Source organism: Pelmatolapia mariae, linkage group LG1 (assembly GCF_036321145.2).
Source record: "Pelmatolapia mariae isolate MD_Pm_ZW linkage group LG1, Pm_UMD_F_2, whole genome shotgun sequence".
NCBI lineage: Eukaryota > Metazoa > Chordata > Actinopteri > Cichliformes > Cichlidae > Pelmatolapia > Pelmatolapia mariae.
In genome coordinates, this window is record NC_086227.1 from 23,730,200 (window position 1) to 23,750,818 (window position 20,619).

The 20,619-nt window shown below is 39.4% G+C and overlaps 4 protein-coding genes across 5 annotated transcripts in view; all 4 read left to right on the forward strand.

Moving 5' to 3' along the window:
• si:dkey-234i14.2 (heterogeneous nuclear ribonucleoprotein C) overlaps window positions 1-7,831 on the forward strand; it is a 39,572-nt gene extending 31,741 nt beyond the window's left edge. For both annotated transcript variants that reach the window (XM_063476653.1, XM_063476661.1), the window contains 4 exons: window positions 2,700-2,869; window positions 4,319-4,432; window positions 5,547-5,704; window positions 6,077-7,831. In XM_063476653.1, the coding sequence (XP_063332723.1) occupies window positions 2,700-2,869; window positions 4,319-4,432; window positions 5,547-5,704; window positions 6,077-6,115 (481 nt within the window). In that variant the 3' untranslated portion in view covers window positions 6,116-7,831. The remainder of the gene's footprint in view (window positions 1-2,699; window positions 2,870-4,318; window positions 4,433-5,546; window positions 5,705-6,076) is intronic.
• Window positions 7,832-8,892: 1,061 nt separating this feature from the next.
• On the forward strand, window positions 8,893-10,028 carry uraha (urate (5-hydroxyiso-) hydrolase a). The gene is made up of 4 exons (XM_063499227.1): window positions 8,893-8,947; window positions 9,373-9,512; window positions 9,634-9,769; window positions 9,939-10,028. Exons 1-4 carry the CDS (start codon window positions 8,894-8,896, stop codon window positions 10,026-10,028), a joined length of 420 nt encoding a protein of 139 aa, XP_063355297.1. The 5' UTR covers window position 8,893.
• A 739-nt stretch (window positions 10,029-10,767) lies between these two features.
• pdcd5 (programmed cell death 5) lies at window positions 10,768-14,510 on the forward strand. The gene is made up of 6 exons (XM_063476685.1): window positions 10,768-10,945; window positions 12,091-12,128; window positions 12,623-12,684; window positions 12,774-12,865; window positions 13,484-13,555; window positions 13,634-14,510. Exons 1-6 carry the CDS (start codon window positions 10,880-10,882, stop codon window positions 13,679-13,681), a joined length of 378 nt encoding a protein of 125 aa, XP_063332755.1. The 5' UTR covers window positions 10,768-10,879; the 3' UTR covers window positions 13,682-14,510.
• A 303-nt stretch (window positions 14,511-14,813) lies between these two features.
• mvda (mevalonate (diphospho) decarboxylase a) lies at window positions 14,814-20,575 on the forward strand. The gene is made up of 10 exons (XM_063476673.1): window positions 14,814-15,196; window positions 15,420-15,490; window positions 16,675-16,789; window positions 16,884-17,030; window positions 17,150-17,349; window positions 17,472-17,546; window positions 17,676-17,894; window positions 18,298-18,413; window positions 19,522-19,630; window positions 20,025-20,575. Exons 1-10 carry the CDS (start codon window positions 15,121-15,123, stop codon window positions 20,103-20,105), a joined length of 1,209 nt encoding a protein of 402 aa, XP_063332743.1. The 5' UTR covers window positions 14,814-15,120; the 3' UTR covers window positions 20,106-20,575.
• Window positions 20,576-20,619: the final 44 nt, after the last annotated feature.

Genomic DNA, 20,619 nt, shown 5'->3' on the forward strand with positions numbered 1-20,619 from the left:
GCTCTTCCTAGATTTGGCTTCCCGACCAGTATGAGTGATTGTGGAAGGTCCTTCGTGAGGCAGGTGACCAAAAACCTGATGGACACTCTGACAGAGTTCGAGCATTGCTCTGTGGAGAGAGGAGAAGAAGGAGAACCATTTCTGTAGCACTCCACCATCAGACCTGTATGGTAGAGTGGCCAATCAGTTTAGGGCCCGGATGGCTTGGGGATAGAAGCTCCTCTTGAGTCTCTCTGTCCTTGCCCGGATGGTGCAGAACCTTCTGCCGGATTGCAGAAGTTGGAACAGTTTGTTGCCAGGATGGGATGGGTCCTTCAGTACCTGCACTGCTCTAGTCCAGCATCTCCTGGTGTAGGTGTCCTGAAGGGGGTGGGGGGGGGAGCAATCCTGCAGCAGCGTTCTGCTGTACAGATCACTGTCTGAAGAGCTATTTGGTCATTAACACAGCTGTTTCCAAACCAGGATGCGATGTTGTGTGTGAGGATGCTCTCCACAGCACCTGCATAGAAAGTCCTGAGGATCGTTGGCAAGACCCTGAACTTCCTCAGTTGTCGGAGGTGATACAGGCGCTGCCTAGCCTTTTGGTCTGGACCTGAATGTGGGCAGACCATGTCAGGTCTGAGGAGATGTGGACACCAAGATACTTGAAGGACTGCACCCTCTCCACTGGAGCTCCATTGATGATAGTGGGCTTGTAGTCTCTGTGCTGACTCCTTCTGAAGTCCACCACCAGCTCCTTGGTCTTGCCAACGTTCAGCTGGAGGTGGTTATCCTGGCACCATGATGCCAGATTCTTCACTTCGTCAATGTAGCCCGCCTCATCGTTGTTGGAGATGGCACCCAACACCACTGTGTCGTCAGCAAACTTCACAATGGTGTTAGAGCCATGGGTGGCTCCGGATCTGTGGTGTCTGGGATGGTGGGAGGAGATGATGTTCTTCGAGGCACATGACACATGACAGGCAAATGACAGCCCACCTGGTGTTTGCTATAATGCACCTGAAGGAGCCTCAGACCAGATTGAACTGAATGGGCTGAATGCTAAGAGTCATGTCTGGAGGACACTGGGCACTGCTCATCACCTGGCCAATACCAGTGCTACACCGTGCTACAGTGAAGCATGGTGGTGGCAGCATTATATTATTCTAGGGATGTTTTTTGGCAGCAGGAACTGTCAGACTAGTCAGGATTAAGGGAAAGATAAACGGAGCAATGTACAGAGAGATCCTTGATGATAACCTCCTCCAGAGCGCTATGAACCTTGGACTGGAACAAAGGTTCAGCTTCGAAAAGGACAACGACTGTGAATTTCCTTGACCCAGCCATAGTCCAGACTTAAACCTGACTGAACATCCCTAGGCTGTGCAGGATGTTCCCTATCCAATCTGAGGGATCTTGAGAGGTTCTGCAAAGAAAAGGGGGAGAAACCGCTCAAAAATAGATATGCCAAGCTCGTAGCATCATTCTCAAAAAGACTTGAGGCTGTAATTGCTAGCATAGGTGCTTCAATAAAGAATACCAATGTAAATGCTAAACTTTTATTTTTTATTTTCAACAAATCTGCAGGAATTTCAAGCCAACATTTTTCACAATGTCATTGTGTAGAATCACAAGGGGAACATTTTTATAAATCCATTTCGGAATAAGGCTGTTATGTGACGAAGTATGGAACAAGTGAAGTAGTATGAATACTTTCTGGATGCACTGTATCATTCAAAACATTAGCTTCCCACACTTTCTACAGGTTTGCCAAGTGATGATTGGTTGGTTTGGATCCTGTAGTTCTGTAGCTTCACCTGGTCACTGGGTCAGTGAGTGTCGAGGCCATTGCATTCTTCAGTCACATCATTATTTCTATTTTTGAAACACCCATGCACAAACACACAGTGTCATTTTTTGTAACCACTATAGAGGTTGACAGTGATACACCCCCTGTCACCGGCACTACTAGCCTGCCGGGGAGCTATTGATTGGCCCTGACAGAACCAATTACATTCAGTGACAGATAGAGACATGGAGCTGTCCACAGGGAGGAGGCAATAGTGAGAGTGAGACAGTTTCACTCTCTTGCATTTGATAAATGGAAAATACAAGTCAAAGGAACATAGAATAGACCCACCCATATTTATTTATGACGGCTGGACAACTGCTTTAATTTGCATCTCTTTTCACTTTGTTTGAATATGATTACATTTTTTTGTAGTTCCAGCATAACATCTAAGTTTAGGTATGAATGCTGATTTGAATTTGATACTTTAAGAACTTTGAAAACATACAATATACATTCAGCTGTGCAAGGGAATATTTCAAAATAAAATACAAGCAAACTAGTCCCAGTTTTGAGCATTGCAGTGTACCCTGCATCAATCTGCCATCTGAGTGAAAGTTAAAGTGGCCTCATGAGCATGAAACGTCATCACCACCTGTTGCCTGAAACGGTAGATCTAAAATCTGTGTACTCTGTATGGAGGCTGTGAACAGCTCAAATTATCTGCGGAACAATAATCTGCATACAGCTTCTAATTTCAGCCATTTTCACCTATGTGTGACAAAATGCATTGTTTCCAGCTTCTGATTATCATTGCGGACACAAGCACAAAATCACACAGACACAGCTACAGCACAAAAACACAAGTTGCTGCATGAAAACAGTCATTTAACAATATTTTTTGTTAAAAATGTGTCTACCTAATCTGCAGGGTGTATGACTACCAGCGTGTGCCAGCTTCCTTTTCTCCCCTACCCCTGGGACCCAGTCTTGCCAAGCGATCCCGTTCCTCCTCCTACTCCTCTGGGCACAGACGCAGCCGAGACAGAACCCACTCCAAAAGCTCCAGAGCCCACTCTACTAGTTCAGCCACAGCCAAGTGTGAGCAATATGAATGGGATGTCACTGAGATTTGATTGTTGTGGAAAAAACTAACAAACCAATTTAAAAAACTAAATGGCTTTATTTTACATCTTAAATTAGACAAGTTGGATAATGTAGGTTCCAATTGTTTGCCTAAAACGGTAGTAAAGCTCTATGCATTTAAACTTACATGCTTAATGAATATATTTTATAAAAAAGAAACCATGCATTTTACAGTGGCACAGTTTTGTAGTTTTGTCTCTCTACACCACCACAGTGAACTCTAAAATCAACCAATCAATTGAAGTGCAGACTTTCAGCTTTAATTCAAGGGGTTGAAAAAAATCATTGCATTAATTGTTTAGAAATTGCAGCAATTTCTAGTCCTCCATTTTCTCCGAGTTAATTAGACAGTTGACTGACAAGCAGTTTCACGGCCCGTTCCCTCGTTTTTCCATGACAAGCAGATGAAAGATATAGAGTTGTTTCCAAGTATTGAACTTGAATTTGGTAGTTGTTCACAGGGACTCTCAATATGAGGTCAAAACAGATGTTGATACAAGTGAACCAAACTGTAGATTCAGAAGCAGAATAAAAGTCTTTATCATCAGTCCAAAAATTCTTTGGGCAGAATAAACCATGATTAACTTGTACCGGAATGATGGGAATAGAAAAGTACAGAGGAGAAAGGGAACATTTCATGATCTGAAGCATACTGCATGTATGTCCAATACGGCTTTACAACATGGCATACAGCATGTATGGCTGTGGAACCGGATCACTATTGTTTATTGATGATGTGACTGCTGATAGAAGTAGCAATGAATGCTGAAGTGTGCAGGTGCTCAGATTCAGCCAAATACTGTAAAACTGATCAGAGCCTCACAGTCCAAGTGGAAAATGAACTAAAGCATACTGCAAAAAGAACTCAAGAGTCTTAAAAGGCAAAGAAATTGGATATTCTTCAATGGCTGGGTCAGTCACCTGATTTCAACAATACAGAGCATCCTTTTCAGTTACTGAAGATAAAACTGAATGGAGAGACCCAAACATAAGTAGCAACTGAAAGCGGCTGCATAAAGTCCTTACAGAGCATGTCAAGGGAGGAAATGCAACATTTGATGATGTCCAGGGGTTCTTGACTCCCGTTGATCAGACTGAAATGGATTTTCTTCCAACGGCTTAACAGTTGTTGCAATGCCTTTGTCAAACCCTTTGAATTAAACCTGATGGTCTGCATCCCAATCAGATCTTAATTCATTTAAAATTTACTGTGGCGATGTACAGAGACAAAATTACATGTATATTTGCATCTAAATATTTATGGACCTAACTGTATATTGTTCCAGTGTCCTCAAAGAGGTCTCACACTAGCTGAAGTACATTCAGAATTCTTTCCAAAGGTGTTTCCAGGTCGTGTAATTTCCTAATGTCGCTTACATTTTCTCGCTCTCTCTGTCTTTGCAGTGGGGATGGAGGAGTTGCAGGTGATTAAAAAGGAGCTGACTCTGATAAAGACACAGATCGATGGGCTGCTTGACAGTCTTGACAGGATGGACACACAGAGGAATGACCACAAAGGTGAGACACTCATTCAGAAAGACAGTGGAGTCGGGTGGCTGTGAGATCGAATGATAGATAATCTATTTGCACATCAGAATCATTTTAAGGAGGACTCCGGCAATATGCCACGTTCAGATTCCTGCTTGATTAGCTCCTCCAGTCACAACCCCAATCAAAACGATTCAGGATCTGTATTGCAGGGAAACTGGGGGATGGGAATGCACTGCATGGATGGAGCCACTCTTATTTTACCTGACAAATCAATTATTTTCCTCCAGTCAGGATTTTTTAAAAAGTTGAATCCAGGCGGATATAGGCTGTCGGGGGCGAGGTGTATAGATTTATGGTTGGGATCAAATTATGGAACATGCTGAACAAACAGCGTGGTTGAAGTAACTGACTGATGAAACTTCTGCAAACGCAAATAATCGAGTACTGTGAACGGCAGCCGATCGCTATACACAGAAGGAAGTGCTGTTGCTGCCCTCATGTGGACATCTCCAGGTCACTGCAGCTGGCTACGAAAAAAACGTCTCGGGGAATAAAGGACAAAGCTCTATTGTCCTCCTTAAGGAAATTATTTTAGCCTCTGCCTTAATTAAACCGACCATAGCTGAAACACTGAGTTTACACCACTCCCTCTCACTTGATGCCGTTCAACCTCCTCTGAGCTCCCAACCCCTCAGTCACTGCTACACTTAAATGTTGTTGACTGAAGACAGTACTTTAACCTTGAAACCATTATCACAACATTCGACTGAAAAAACAGTCCTGGACAACCTTCATTTTACTATCTGTGGATTTGCACCTGCAAAAGTCTGTGTTAAAACTCTCCTGTCTACTTTGATTGACCTTGGCTGATAGATAGCTCTCATCTTTATATTAATTTATCTCCAGCTTTGCTTCATTCCCCTGTCCCTCACTGTCTAGCCTTACCATCTCTCATCTCCCTCTCGCTATCATCACATCTGTCCTTCATCTTGTCACTCCCACTCATTTTTCTGCCTGTCATCTAGTATAAAATCAGAGAACACGAATTTTCTTCAATACGCTGTGCGAACAGCAATTAATCTCAAATAAAACTGCGAATGTCGTGGGTACATATGTTTATTCTTTTTCTTTTTTTTTTCAGGGTCTCCACTGAGAGAGGATAGTCCAGTTGGCTCACCATATGCTGCATCACCCAGCAGCCCAGAGCACTCCCTTTCCTCCCTCTCCCCTCCTAGTTCCCGCCATCGAATTCACAAGGAGAGCCCTGACCTTAGAGAGCCTGATGATGACCACCACACGGTAAATGATGTTTATAAAGCATATGTTAGTTTAAGGGGATACTGATGCTATGACCAAAAAAAGTTTAATACTTTGTCTGGAACATTATTTTGGTCTCTGTTAGGGCTACATTTTGTGAGTATGGATGGGGAGTAATGTTGTATAATTGTTATTATTTTTTTAGAAAACATTGTTTTTACTTGAAAGTCATATAGGCAAGAAGCCCACATAGTTCAGTCTTATGAGTGGCTTGGACGTTAAGCAAGACTTTGCTTCTTGAAATCAGCGTATACTGGCATAACAAAATTTTCCTGAGTCATTCTGAGCTGGCAGTTAATGAAACGCCTTCTTTGTTTCCCTCCCACTGTCTGTCTGCCTGTTTGTCTGTCACAGATGAGCAACCACAGCTCTGACCCTGAGGAGGAAATATGAAGGAGGAATGTGAGAAAACGTAAAAGATATGGATAAGGTGCCAAACATGGAGGAAGAGAACCTGAGCCATCAGGCTAACACCCACATCAGAAGCTCAACATAGGGTGTACATATCAAATAACATAATGCATTTAATTGAATCACAGCAACTTGTTTAACATGGCCATGATCCAGATACAGATCAATTTTGAGAAGCAAGTACACATACAACCGACTGACCAGAACTTGACAGGCTTACCTAAGAGAGTGACAGATAGACCGTGACCTTGCTGTAACAAATAAACAAAACCGAACGATGAATTTATAAATTTTACATGTCTACCTGAAATGAACCAGTTCTACTGTATGAGTGAGTTTGCACCAACAGCAACACTCCAGCATGAATCTCAATGTTTCACCAAAATAGATATGAATCATTAAATCATAATGAAACAAACCTGCCAGTTTATTTTGCTCATGTCATAGGCGGTGTAAAAGATGGACGTAGCTACCGTGATGTCACACACTGGTTTCTGAAGTCCTGTTTTGAAGCCTGGAGATGAGCATTTGGCAAACTGGAGAGTGACGTCTCACTTGCTAATGAGCGTGCGATTTCGTACCACAGATAAGCCTCTATTTTGAAACACAGTATTACCCAGGTTTATAAAACAAACTAATTTCTTTTTTTAAATTCACTATGACCAAAAACGAGTGACAGAACCCATAAACTGAGCAGGAATGTGTTTACAGGGGTCAAGTCAGAAAGTCATTTTCCCATGGACTTCTAAAGGACCTGAAGTCTTTGTGCAACCACACTGGTGTCTATCAGATAGTATGCAGGTTTTCAAGCACTTCCTCATTAGTTTAATTTTTCACTTCAGATTGTACTTTTTTACCATGCATGGGTCACTCTGGGTTTTTTTTCTTTGTTTTTATGAAAACAGATGACATAGATTAATGTCAGACTTTACACACATTAATCATTTATACATACTGTTAATATGAGTGTTTCTACAGCTGCTTCATCATTTTGTTTGTTTGTTTTTTTCCTTTCCCCCTGGAAACAGCAAAATCATTCAGTGTTACAAAATGTCTAAAGGCCTTAAGGACCTTGAAGTAAATCATGCACAAAACACATAGGACTATATATTAATTAAGCATGGGTTTTCTTCAACCATGTAAACATGCCGCTATTTCCAAATTAAGACTAGAACTGGAATATTGTGTGGACAGTATAATGAAAATGAACTCGGTGTTACTTCAAGTATTCTAAAATCTGCACACAGCTCATGTGTGTTAAACCTTAACTCATATTTTTCAGATATCAGAATTTAGCTGGATAATCACTCAGGAGATAAATGGTTTGTTTTCCACCTGTAGGTATGAGTATGAATGATATACTATACCCATTAAGTATTTTCAGAAGGAAAGAGTATTTTATCTCCTTTAAGTGTATTAGAGTAATGTTATAACTCTCTTCCTCTATGTATTAGACACTTTAAGATGTGCGAAGACCCAGGTCAATGTAATAATGTGTATTATTGTATACTTTACTGTAATTGTTTAGCCGTACGATTTTAATCTTGCTTTAGGACTTCCGTGTGTTTTTTAAAGAAAATAATGATGTTATTATAATTCCTATGGTGTTACATGTTTTTGTTTGCATTCTTAAGATATTGCCAAGTGGAAATACTCATTGTCACTGTAGTAAAAGTATTTTCATATTGAGTATAAACATTATTTGTGGTGTTGTGTTTTTATTCTGAAAGACCGAGGCAAAAGCAGACATTTGATAAGACTTTCCAGCAGCCTGTGAATTTCTGCTGAGTCAAAACACTGAAACAAAATATGACTCATTTTTTATATATGTCAGAGTTTGAAAAACAAAAATCCACCTGCAGCCTTTCCATCAGCAGCTGTCTCTTTAGAAAGCTGGCTTAGCCTGTGACAGATAATCAAGAGAGAAAGGGAAAGCTTTACTGAGCTGAGATATGGAGGCCACGTGGGGAAAATGGCCAGGTTTCAGTTTAATTTAGGCTATAGGTCACAAGGACCTGAAAGGGTACTAAAAACTAAGACATGTAAAAATCTTTTGCTCTCTTTTTCTCATCAGTAATAATATGAATGATTAATAAACAAACATGGGATGAAGACATGAAATGAAATGTAGCCAAATAGGACAGCCTGGCGATTTTCAGTGATTGATGATGCACATTAACCACATTGCTGTCTTGCGCTCTAATGTCAGCATGTACCTGATGATATAGTTTGATATGGAAGCATCAGAAAAAAAGAACTGCACTGCTAAAAAGTCACCATTATGAACTGTGAAGCAGAGCTCTGCTGTCAACAATAAAATCAACAAGCCTTTATATTTAACAACTCTGATGCTGAACTCCGGGAGCTGAACTTGAAGCTGGAGGTTAGGGTTGAGTGGTTCATATAAAATTATGTTGTGAATATGTTTTTGTGAAATTCAAGCAGGGGGAAGATGTGAGAATACAACTTTGTTACTTTTGATGCCATTTACTGTGCTAATCTGCTCGGCCCCAGAGGAAGCAACTTTAATCATCCAAGTTCAAAGTGCTGAAAACGAAGTGTGACAAAAGGAGCTCTTGCATAACAAGCGTGCTGTTGACAAAAAGATAAGCACATGTGAACTGAATGTCATACTGAAGAGGACAGTGTTCAGAACTTTGTGGGGGTTTTGTAATAAAGATCTGAAGCTGCTACATATACCATAAAATTACATTACTCAGTAAAAAACTGCAAACCCGTAATTTTTATTCATCAGTGCTCATGAGCGCATCCAGGCTGCAGCAACTGAAGAGTCAGATTTTGCCTGATAATAAGGTAAGTGTAACTTTTTAAGAAATACATGATAAAAGTGAAGATTTGTGATTTTAAAATAAAGTGAAACAGCATTATACAGTCAATAGGTTGTTATGTACTATAACTTATGGCTGAGGTGACATTAGTTTTAGTTAACAGTTCAATATCAAATATAACAAAATATGCTATTTTTAATTATTGAACACGGTCTTGTGGCAAATTTAAACCAAGGGTTCTGTTGTGGCTGCTGTCTAAAATCTTTAAAGTGCCAAAGATAATTTAACATTGCAAGAACTCACTGGTGCTTTAAGAAAACTACACCGGCATCAATATCTCATTTGTAAGATGCAAATGTGTGGATATTGTTTCATCTTAATATTACTATTTCATGTGATTCCTCCATATTAAAGCTGCTCTGTTTAAAGTCATATGTCTTCGGTCTGTAGCTCACAGCAATGGCAGGATCACCTAGTCCTCTGACCACACATGTGCTGAACACTGCAATGGGTGTCCCCGGGTCAAATATGGCCCTCAGCCTTTATCAACAAGACCCCTCCACAAACACCTGGAATTTAATCACCACCGGGTAAGAACCTGGAAAAAAAAAAGCATCACCAAGAAACCTGTAATTATTTGAAAATCTCAAAGACTGCTGTAAAAGTTGATGTCTTTGTGCAAAGCTCTTCAGTCTTATGCTTTTTGAACAGGACCACTAATGATGATGGACGTTGCCCTGGACTTATCGCAAAACAATTATTTACATCTGGTGTGTACAAAATGCATTTTGAGACGGCTCAGTATTGGGCGAGTATGGGAGAGACCTGCTTTTACCCCTATGTTGAGGTGAGAAAATGCTGAAACTGTTTATATCTCATGATTTACTTGTGGTGTCACCACAATTTTTGAGACTAAATCGGTAAATTTGTGTCCAATTTAAACCAGTTGTATGCACTTGAATGTTAATCTTATCTCTGTCATCTTTCTGTTTTTCTTTTTTTTTTTCTTTTTGCAGATTGTCTTCACCATAAATGACCCTGGGCAAAAGTACCATATCCCTCTGCTTCTGAGTCGTTTCTCTTACAGTACATACAGAGGGAGCTAGATATCAAGCAAGAGGAACCTCCTGAGATTACTCCACCTGTCAGCTGTTTGACACATCACATGATGGCACTGAATGAACTGTCACACATATTGGACATATTGACAAGGCACAATACTCCATTTCAATTATTATTTTTGTTGTAATAGTGCCACAATACCATATTTTCTTTCTTTAAAAAAACAAACAAAAAACACTTAGTAATATATGCTGTACTTTAGTCTACCATAAGCTGTTATTTTAAGATGTGTAACGTCTAAACTATCAAATAATACATCTGTCTAAATCACTAGCGGAGTTTCTGCATGTGATACAAATTGAAACATATACATATTGATTGATCAATTGTGTTACATGTGCACTGCCTTTAAAAAGACAGTAACCTTCAAGAAACCCCTTCAGGTCCTGTGAAACCTGAGAGTACATCGTCACAAGAACCATACAAATCGCTGTAGGATAAAGTTAAGATTTTTCATATTTCCGGTTAGAGATCCTTCTTCCAGTATTACCCCTATGAGGTATAAGTAATTATTGGTGGTAACTTTAGCCACAGCCCTACCCTAACCTTATATTTTGGAGAAAAATCAAACGGACTTCCTGGGAAAAATGTTATAATGATTGCCAAGACTTGGGAGAATAAAATATATAACTTCAGAGGCACAATACAATGCACGCCAGCTTGCGTGATCCTGACTCTCTCATTGATTGATCGAGCCTGTCGGATCTGTTTTTCTGACGTCGATTATCCTTCCTTCAGTTAGGCAGGGCCTAGCCTGTGATAGCAGTTTAGTGGGAATTTTATTGCCATACGCCATCCCAGTTTTGGCTTTTAGGTCGATATTACGGTTATAAAAATGGCAGACGAAGAATTAGAGGCGATTAGGCGGCAAAGAATGGCGGAGCTACAGGCAAAGCAAGGGGTAAGAACCGAATAGGCACTGGAAAGCATGGTTTCACCCGCCGTATATGGAGATGCTGAGCTCAGTATACTGCTAGCTAGTGTAGCTAAAAAAAACCCCAAGAACCACCACTTAACTCTAACTTAAGGGATATACACAGCTAACTTAATGAGCCTCATGTTTGGTGCAGATGATATTTGCTTCCTCATGTAGATGTGTTAACATCACCATAGTGCTAGCTTTGTGTCAGTCAGCGCATACCCCTCTGAAAATCAAAGCGCTGGCTTGTTGGAACAAAATTGAACAAATTTTTAGACTTGCTACTGATGGAGTGGTCGTTGTGGGTCCTCCTTTCTACAGATAATTTGTGTGTGTGTGGGTGTGTCTTTATCTAAACTTTGACATTAGCACAGCATGTGAGTAAGCGGCCGCAATTTCTGACGTGTTTGGTGAACTGTCAGTAGTCTAATACATTGTCATATGTCAGAAATAAGTATTTATACTAATTCACATGCAGTGCAGTGATTAGAGAGTCCTCGCGTGTCTGGGTTTCTGTCATTGTTTTTGAAAATATTTTACACTCATAAATTTCTATTTTGTGTCTTTTTGTGACCTCAAAAAATACAATGATCAGTGGGTTTTAAAGCTCATTGATGATGTCCAACTTACTTCAAGAAGACTGTAATAGGAACTTTTCACTGAATGTGCCTATTTAAAAAATCTGTCATATGAGTTTTGTTTGTTTGTTGACAGTAGTCTAACTTTATTTGTTACAAAATAAAGAACATACTGGACTTTTAATTCATTGTCTAGAGGACATTATAGGGTACCTACCATTACAAAATATCCAAAGCAACAAATTTGGGAAACACAACTCGATTAAAGATAAGCCATTATGGTATACTTTGCTATACTGCTTTAAGTAAAATATAGAATTTAAAAACAAAACAAAGAAACTTGAAAACATAACCAAAGAGATTGCTGTCATGGTCCTTGTATCGTCAGACCTGAAAATAACAGCAAATAAGTTACTTTATCAAATTTTCACCATTACCAACATTAAAGTACTAGTTTATTTGGTGGATGGAATAAAATAAAATGTCTACCAGTTAGCTGAATGTATAAATAAAATCTGTATTTAATGGTGCTGTCCTGTATACTTCCAGGAAGGTAATAATCAGCAAGCAGAGGAGGCCAAACAAAGGTACGATGTGTAATTTATCTAAAAAGAAACTACTTTAGCTGAATTTTTCCTGTATATAGTACTTGTACTTGCATAAAGGACTGTTTTGGGTTTTTTTAAGACTAACTGTTATATGCCTTAAGTATTGCACTTTTTTTGTAACTGAACCAAAATATTTCCATACAGCAGAAGTGTGTATATATAACTTCAATTGAATATATATTTTCCTATTTAATTCAGTCTTATTTATATAGTGCCAAATCACAACAACAGTCACCTCAAGGTGCTTAATATTGTAAGGTATAGACCCATTACATTAATACAGAGAAACCCCAACAATTAGATGACCCCCTATGAGCCAGCACTGAAAGTGTTTGACATATATGTAATATCTAAACTCTCAGTGTAGCTGACCAACCTGGTATTCTTACTGCTTAGCTTCTATATAAATGCAGTATCTTTTGTTTTCTTTTAGCTGGTCTCAGTTGACCAATATAATTGTTTTCTAATTACAGAGAAACAGAAATGAGGAACTCCATATTGGCTCAAGTTCTAGACCAGTCTGCCCGTGCGAGATGTAAGTGTGGTTTCATATATATCCTTCATCTTAATAAAACTCCTCTTTGGAAATTAATAGTGCTGTCTCATTGTATTTTATTTTTTTAGTGAGCAATCTTGCCTTGGTGAAGCCAGAAAAGGCAAATGCAGTTGAAAACTATCTCATTCAAATGGCTCGTTTTGGAAAGCTGGGAGGAAAGGTAAGAAAGTACAGACATGGGGAAAAAGTTTTCACAGCACTCTCTGCGATCCTATGAAAAACTAAATACACCCCACCATTCAGTATCTTGTAGAACCATCTTTAGCAGTAATAAGTTGAAGAAATCATTTTCTCACATCATTGTGGAGAAGTTTCACCCCCACACTTGTTTACAGTGTTCCTACAGTCACTTTGGTTATGCACAGCATTTCAGTCAGGTTGAGGTCTAGACTGTGACACTTTTGGAGTTTTTTTTTTTTTCCAGTCATTCTGTTGTAGATTTGTCACTGTGCTTGGCATCATTATCCTATGGTGTGATCCAGTTTCAGCCAAGCTGTAGCTGTCAGGCAGATGTAGCACTATAATATTTCCGTGTTCAGTGGAGTTTGCAGTTAACTCAACTGCAAGGTGCCTGCATGGTGCCAGCAAAGTGCCAAAACTTCTGCTTTCAGAGGTGGTCACACTTGCTGACGGTCATTTAAGTCCATTTAAGCAGCAAGAGTGTATGTAGTTTTTCACTATGCATTCCTCTCAAAACTCTTTTTTTTTTCTCAAATGACTTTTACTTTGAATGCTTCTAGCAAAACATATTGAATAAACTCATTTCCACTTTTGTCAGATTACAGAATCAGGCTTGATTGAGATCCTAGAAAAAGTCAGTCAACAAACAGAAAAAAAGACAACCGTTACAGTAAGTTTCTCTGAAATGTCACATACATTTTTTCTGTAATTTATCTGTATTACATTTCTAATATACTCTACCTGACAGTTCAACAGACGGAGGGTGATGGACTCGGATGATGAGGACGACTATTAACTTTCAACAGGAGCTCTGGAATGAGCAACCAAATCAGAGCAGTTGACATGCTTTGCTTGGGACTCTGACAGGATCGCTGACTAGTGTGTTCCTGTTAGCTGAACCCTGAGATGCCACACTAGCTTCTGTGTGTCTTTGGAAACTACCAACCGAGATGGAAAACAAGGACATTTGATATTGCAGCATTTGGTGGGATTGTTGAACACAATGTCAATTAACATTTTCTTTTGTAAACTCTTCAATCAAGATGCTACAAATTTCTACTGCTTATCTGACAGCTCATGGCACTGTTTGACTCTCCTAGTCCATCTCAGTAGTTTCCTTTATTTTCACCACGGTTCATGCATTTTCTTCAAACATTAGAAACTAGTTAAAATGCAGATCATACTGATGTTAATGCATTTTATGTGGGTCTACTCTTTAATTGCCATCTAGGCTACTATCCCATTAGCTGTTATTCTAGGATTCTTGTTGCTGATGTGTACCTTGAGGGTTCACATATAAATTAAATGAGCCTTAAATTGAAATGTTTTTCCTTATTAATGGACTGTTTCTAATATTGTCCTTCATCATTTAAATGAGTGTTAAATCTTTTTTTTAAAGTTTCCATTTAGAGTTAAACACAAATTGTATTCCACTGACTTGAACATCAAATATCACAACATCAATACACAGTAACGTCCCCACCATAAAAAGGTAGACTGTCAGTCTATGGATGAGGTGGATGATTGACTCTGGACTTTTTGCTTTATAAATAAGTTCACATTTTGACTTTCAATTCAGAAGCAGGAGTTAACAGACTGCCAAATGTATCCAACAACTTTTGAAATAAAATGCATGATGGGGAAATGTGTTTTATACTAATATACTTTATTATCTCTAGGAAAGTCTGTCCGAAATCGCTGTAGTCACCATACTGACAGAACTGCTTTTATCGGTGTCAGTACCAATAATGATGTGCAGTATAAGAAAACATTTAATGTACCTCAGTTGTTCATTACATGTCAAATACAATAACTGAGTACCTTTTCAGCACTGAATCCTGCAGCTTTTCTCTAATTCACAATAGTCATTTCCTGCCTGAGCACTTATTAACAATTTTTAATTCATATTGCGTTTATAATTCAAAATTGCGTTGACTTGAATAAACCCTAACACCGACGATAGGGGTCTGGGTTGGTCTTACGCTTGCCTCATTTCCACACGACCGTGGTCAGATGATTTCTCATTGGCTATTTAGAGTTCAGTACACTCAGCTCGACTCTGATTGGTGCGCGGGTTAGTCACATGTTCATCACTAACCAATCGGGTGAGTCTGCTAGGAAACGCTACAGTAAGGTGCAGGCAGCCACGCTGAGAGTGCTAAACTCGGGGAGAGGGTTGTACAGTGTGTTTTAAAAACATTCAGGTAGTCTTATTATTGGTGTATATGCAGAGCCATGCCGGAGGACAGAACTGAGCAGCCACATATAGTTACATGTACCGCTCCAGTGAATATAGCTGTCATTAAATACTGTAAGTATCACCTCGACTTGTGTTTGAGTTAGCATTGTTTTGTTATGGTTGTATCATTTGGACTCAAGGGAAACTGAATCGACAGTGCCTGTGTGTTAATGTCTGACTGAATATTGGCTATTAAAGGTCTGAATTACTCTCGAGTCTGTTTATATTGTATCCTAATATCAGGCTGATGACACCTCGGTTGTGGACTCTGTGTTAAAGCCTTCTTACTTTTCAGGGGGCAAGAGAAATGAAGACTTAATTCTACCCATTAACTCATCTTTGAGCGTCACATTGCATCAAGACCAGGTATGTTAATTAAAACGAAATCCTCAAGAAGCCTGTTTCTGTAAAAAACAAACAAAAAAAACCTCTCTTTCTCTATGTTTTCCCCATTTCGTCGTGTGTCCCTGTCGAGAGCTGCAGAAAACCTGCTGCTGTGGCAGTAAGAGTTCACTTAATGGAGCCAAAGTCTCTATAAAATGGACTGTTAAGAGAATATTATTTCATAACATTACTGTTAGTCTCAATTAGTATTGCCAGCCAAACTTTAAATATTTATCTGCTGTTTTAGTATTATTTGCAGTGTGAACACAGCTATATTAAACTTTACCTGTCCACATCTATTAGATATTCTACTAAATGAATATTGGGGAAAAAAGTATTGTGACTCTCTGGAAGAAATTCTCTGTTACTCAGATTACAGACGAATGGCATCACTTTTGCACTGTCCCTTGAAACTGGGATACACAGACATACACTGTGTTTTGTGCTTTTCACATGTCTCTAGGCTTCACGTTGGATATTATGTCATATTAGTAATAACATACACTACTACATACAGCACCGTTATTTCTCTAGTTTCTCTTTTGCTCTTCTTTGCATATTTGCTGCTTTTTTGTTCTGTTCTCTGTCAAGATCTGTCAGTTCTTTGGTCCTTTTTGAAGAACACACTGCACACCCATGATGAGATATGCTTTTGGCAAATAACGCTTTGGGAATCATCTTCTTGGTGCAAAAAATAAATTTTTATATTTTATGTAGCTTTACCTAAAGAAATCACGAAAATGTTTTGGAACGGGCTAAAGTAACAAAGTTCTTAAAGATACAATTTAAAATTGGCTTGGCTAATTGGTCTGTTATGTATGGACATAACACTGGTTCATCCCTTGAGTTAGGTGACTTTTTTATGCTTGAGTGATTGATAAATCAGTTTTAAGTGGCTTAATAAACAAAAACAGATCCCTCTAAAAGTGGTCAGGTACAAGGACTGGACTGAAAATGTGTATAAAAGCATCCAATGTCCAAAGTAAAACTTTGAAAGAACTTCAGAATGCCTGGACAACTATTGCTCACGAGCACTCTTAAAAAACTACAAAAAGGTCTGGTTCTTGGAAACATAATAGAAAAAAATGAGGGATGGTTCAAGATTTTTGCACACCACTGTAAATGCAGCTTGATACAGACGTACCTTCCTTTCTTCTTCTGCTTAGCTGAAAACAACCACTACAGTTGCAACCAGCAGATCATTTCAGGAGGATCGAATATGGCTCAATGGTAAAGAGGAGGACATAACCCATCCCAGACTGCAGTCCTGTCTGAGAGAGAGTGAGTGTTGTGCATTATATTTGTAAGATCATAGAGCAGACAGAAAGGAGTGCATACTACAATGTAGTTTTCTTTCTTTTTTCTTTATATTTAGTTCGACGATTGGCACGGAAGAGGCGTAATGATGGAGACTCTGGCGTGGATTCAGCTAGTTTGTCACACAAAGTCCACATTTGCTCAGTTAACAACTTCCCCACTGCTGCTGGACTCGCCTCTTCAGCAGCTGGATTTGCTTGCCTGGGTGAGCTTGTCTGTGCTATAATTCACTTTTGCTAACATCTCCTTCTCCATCTTTCTTATAGTTGATATTGCTTCACTTAGTCCCAGTGTCTTTGTTTTTTTGACTGCTCTGTGGCGCAGTTTACACTCTGGCTCGGGTGTTTGGAGTAGAAGGAGAGTTGTCTGGGATTGCTCGTCAAGGCTCTGGCAGCGCATGCCGGAGCATGTATGGAGGTTTCGTCCAGTGGATCATGGGAAACAAAGAGGATGGGAAGGACAGTTTAGCCCAGCAGGTGGAGCCAGAGACTCACTGGCCTGAGCTCAGAATCCTCGTACTAGTGGTAGGTCTGATTGTGGGTATAGGAGAGTGACACTAAGTAAGTGAAAATAATGCTGATGAATTTGCGCTTTTACAAATGCAGGAATGCAAAAGTTACATCAATTTGATGTACTTCTGTCACAGGCCAGTGCAGAGCGGAAGCCAGTTGGCAGCACCTCTGGAATGCAAACCAGTGTAAAAACAAGCTGCCTATTAAAGGTTTGTTCACCTTATACTACAAATGTCAGAATTTTAATGTATATCGATTGGCACTTTATTTAAACCCAGCTCACTAATACAGCACATGTCTGACTGTCATACCTGTGTCTGTGTGTGTGTCTGCGTTAGCACCGTGCTGAATCTGTTGTCCCAGGCCGGATGGTAGAGATGACTGAAGCAATACGGAAAAAGGACTTTGCTGCATTTGCTGAACTAACCATGAAGGATAGTAACCAGTTTCATGCCACCTGCCTCGACACGTACCCCCCTATCTTCTACCTCAATCATGTTTCGCAGCAGATTATCAGCTTGGTCCATCGTTACAACAAGCATTACGGGGAGATGAGGGTGAGCAGCTTTTACAGTGGCGTTATGGGAGAAATATCTGGGCACTGGACTTTATTCATTTATACATATTTGTATTCCCATTCACTTAATTACATTTTATTTTATTGTTTTACATGAAATTGATTTTTCTTAACCACTAATCCAACTTTGGGTCACAGGTGCCTGTCCCAGCTGATATAGGGCGAGAGTTTAGTTTAACAGTGGACATGTTGCCAGTCCATCACTTAACACCATACCATGCTTTCAATGAAATAAGGAAAACTTAATTTCCTCATGGGTTCAAATAACCCATTTTTTTATGATGCCGTAAAGAAGATGTGAAAGATGTGTGATGGTTTTAAACTGGAGACAGGAAAATCTCATTTTTTCTGCAATAGTCACATTCTGTTTATTATCTTTATAGGTAGCCTACACTTTTGATGCAGGGCCCAATGCTGTGATCTTCACTTTACAGCAGCACGTTCCTGAGTTTGTGCACCTGGTTCAACATTTCTTTCCCCCAGAAACCAACGGAGCAGAGTAAGTTGAAGGATGTTAAGCTCATTCCCTTTAAAATCCGTCTATAGCAATTAATTAATCCTGAAAAATCAACATTTAAATGCATATATAGAGATATATACAGTGGAAAGTATTAGGTCTTTTCATGTAATCCAAAACTGATAAAGCAGACCTTTTGCCCATTAACCTACCTACTCTGAAATTTGTGAAAGTGAAACTTGTTTTGGTTTGTTAAAAATCAAGAACTGAAATCAGCTCTTACCAAAGTGTTTAAACCCTTTGCTGTTGCATTCAACATTTTGGTCAGGTGCATCCTGTTTGCTTTAATTATTTTTGACACGTGTCTACAACATGACTGTGGAAACCTAAATGATTTGAGCACAGCTTACCAAGGCATGTGCCTGTAAAGAAAGTCTAACAAATCATATTGTATTAAGGCCCAAAGTCCATTAAACTCTCTAAAAACTGACCATAAAACTGTGGTCAAGAACACGATTTCTGAGGTTTTGAGTGTTCCCAAAAGTGCATTGTACTCAGTAGATTAACATCTCTAGAAGATATTTACCAGAAGTTACCTTGCCATCCAACCAAAATAAGTGATCAAGCAAGAAAGGTCTGCTCTGACTGAACTTCAGAGGTCCTCAAGTTGTTGTGAAAACCTGCTGGAAGGACAGCCAACTTACTGGTCAAATGATCCACACACTTAACTCCCTGGGCAGACCACTATTTCTGACTAATACCAGGCACTCCTTATTATCTTGCTGAAGGCAAGTGAATCAGGATGCTTGCATACTATTGGGGTCTTTCTCCACAGAAGGGACATGAAGACAGAGGGATGTAAAGATTTCAGAAAGGGATCATGAAGATAACCTGCTTCAAATTGCACACAACCTGAAAACACAGAAATAGCCTGAGCTAGAAAAAACCTGCCTAGAAGAATAAATCTAGAGAAATGTCTATGAAGATCTGAACCTGCAAATGCTGCTAAATGGACTTCCACAGAGGACTTAATGTTGCATCTAAATAATGTTTTAGAACAAATGGTAGACTTGTACTTTTGCTTATTAAGGTGTATTGGCCTTCGGTCCCTTTTAAAATGTGTCACTGAGTGCTTCTTTCTTCTCTGCAGCTTTTTTAAGGGTCTTCCGGTCAACTGTGCTTCTCTTTCTGAGGAGCTGAAGCAAGGTATTGGTCTGGAACCCATGCCAAAGGGAATAAACTACATAATTAGTACTAAGGTATTCACTCATATTTACCCACAGAAGCAATTACTCCAACTTTGTATTATAGGCTTACTTTAAACAGCAGCTGAAAGATATAGAGGTTTTAGATTTAAATGATCCATCTACGCTGCACAAAACTGCAGTGATGTGTCTGCTGTAGGATTGCAAGAAGGTTCAGATGTGTCTATGCAGTACCTTTCAACATGCTGTTACGAAACATTGTCTTGCATTGGTCCATTTAACTAGGGCACTGAAAGAGCACGAGAGTTATCTGAACCTTTGACCAGTGAGTGCTTCATTTGAAAAGCTAACGTTTCCAAGGAGAAAGAATAAATGTATAAATTTGAAGCTGTGAACACTAGATGCACATAATTAATCTGTTGTTTCATCTTCTTGTATTGTCTTCAAGGCTGGACCAGGCCCGCGTGTTGTAGAGGATCCCACTCAGCACCTGCTTTCATCTGATGGTTTTCCCAAGAAAATGATGTGATTTCCTCCTGCAGCCCTAAAGGAGCGAGTTCTACTGAGCAATAGGAAAGCCAATGTGACTTAGTCGCATACAACTTTTATCGCAGCAATACCAGACACCTTCCTCACAACACCGGAAGATGTTACGTCTCCCTTTAAATATTAAATTGTCCTGTTTGGTCTCGTTTCATATCATCATTACTCCTTTGTGCTCTTTCATAGCTTTAATCATTTCTGTGTGTCTGCAGGTAGATAAACACTGATACTGCCTTGACTCTCTGGTAGTAAATAAGTGGAAACTCTTGCAGTGAGCAATGCACTGAGTCATAAATACAGATCGGACTGCAGACTGGAGCTGACCCATTGTTCTCTGACCTGTCTGATCAAATCATTGTGTGTACAGTTTTTTGTTTCTTCTTGTTAATCACCATTTCCGATCAACAGTGCATATTTAATTCATGTCAATTTTATGGCACACAATAAAATATATTTTGGTCAACATTTCATTTGTTGTTTGTGATTTTTGTCATTCCATC

Bases quoted from the DNA above. Each gene is read 5' to 3' on its own strand.
- pdcd5 (XM_063476685.1), top strand. From the start codon at position 10,880: ATGGCAGACGAAGAATTAGAGGCGATTAGGCGGCAAAGAATGGCGGAG. The intron at 12,129-12,622 runs GTACGATGTGTA...TTCTAATTACAG, and splicing joins GCAGAGGAGGCCAAACAAAG to AGAAACAGAAATGAGGAACT. The intron at 12,866-13,483 runs GTAAGAAAGTAC...CACTTTTGTCAG, and splicing joins TTGGAAAGCTGGGAGGAAAG to ATTACAGAATCAGGCTTGAT.
- mvda (XM_063476673.1), top strand. From the start codon at position 15,121: ATGCCGGAGGACAGAACTGAGCAGCCACATATAGTTACATGTACCGCT. The intron at 15,491-16,674 runs GTATGTTAATTA...TCTTCTGCTTAG, and splicing joins TCACATTGCATCAAGACCAG to CTGAAAACAACCACTACAGT. The intron at 16,790-16,883 runs GTGAGTGTTGTG...CTTTATATTTAG, and splicing joins GCAGTCCTGTCTGAGAGAGA to TTCGACGATTGGCACGGAAG.
- uraha (XM_063499227.1), top strand. From the start codon at position 8,894: ATGAGCGCATCCAGGCTGCAGCAACTGAAGAGTCAGATTTTGCCTGAT. The intron at 8,948-9,372 runs GTAAGTGTAACT...TTCGGTCTGTAG, and splicing joins AGATTTTGCCTGATAATAAG to CTCACAGCAATGGCAGGATC. The intron at 9,770-9,938 runs GTGAGAAAATGC...TTCTTTTTGCAG, and splicing joins GCTTTTACCCCTATGTTGAG to ATTGTCTTCACCATAAATGA.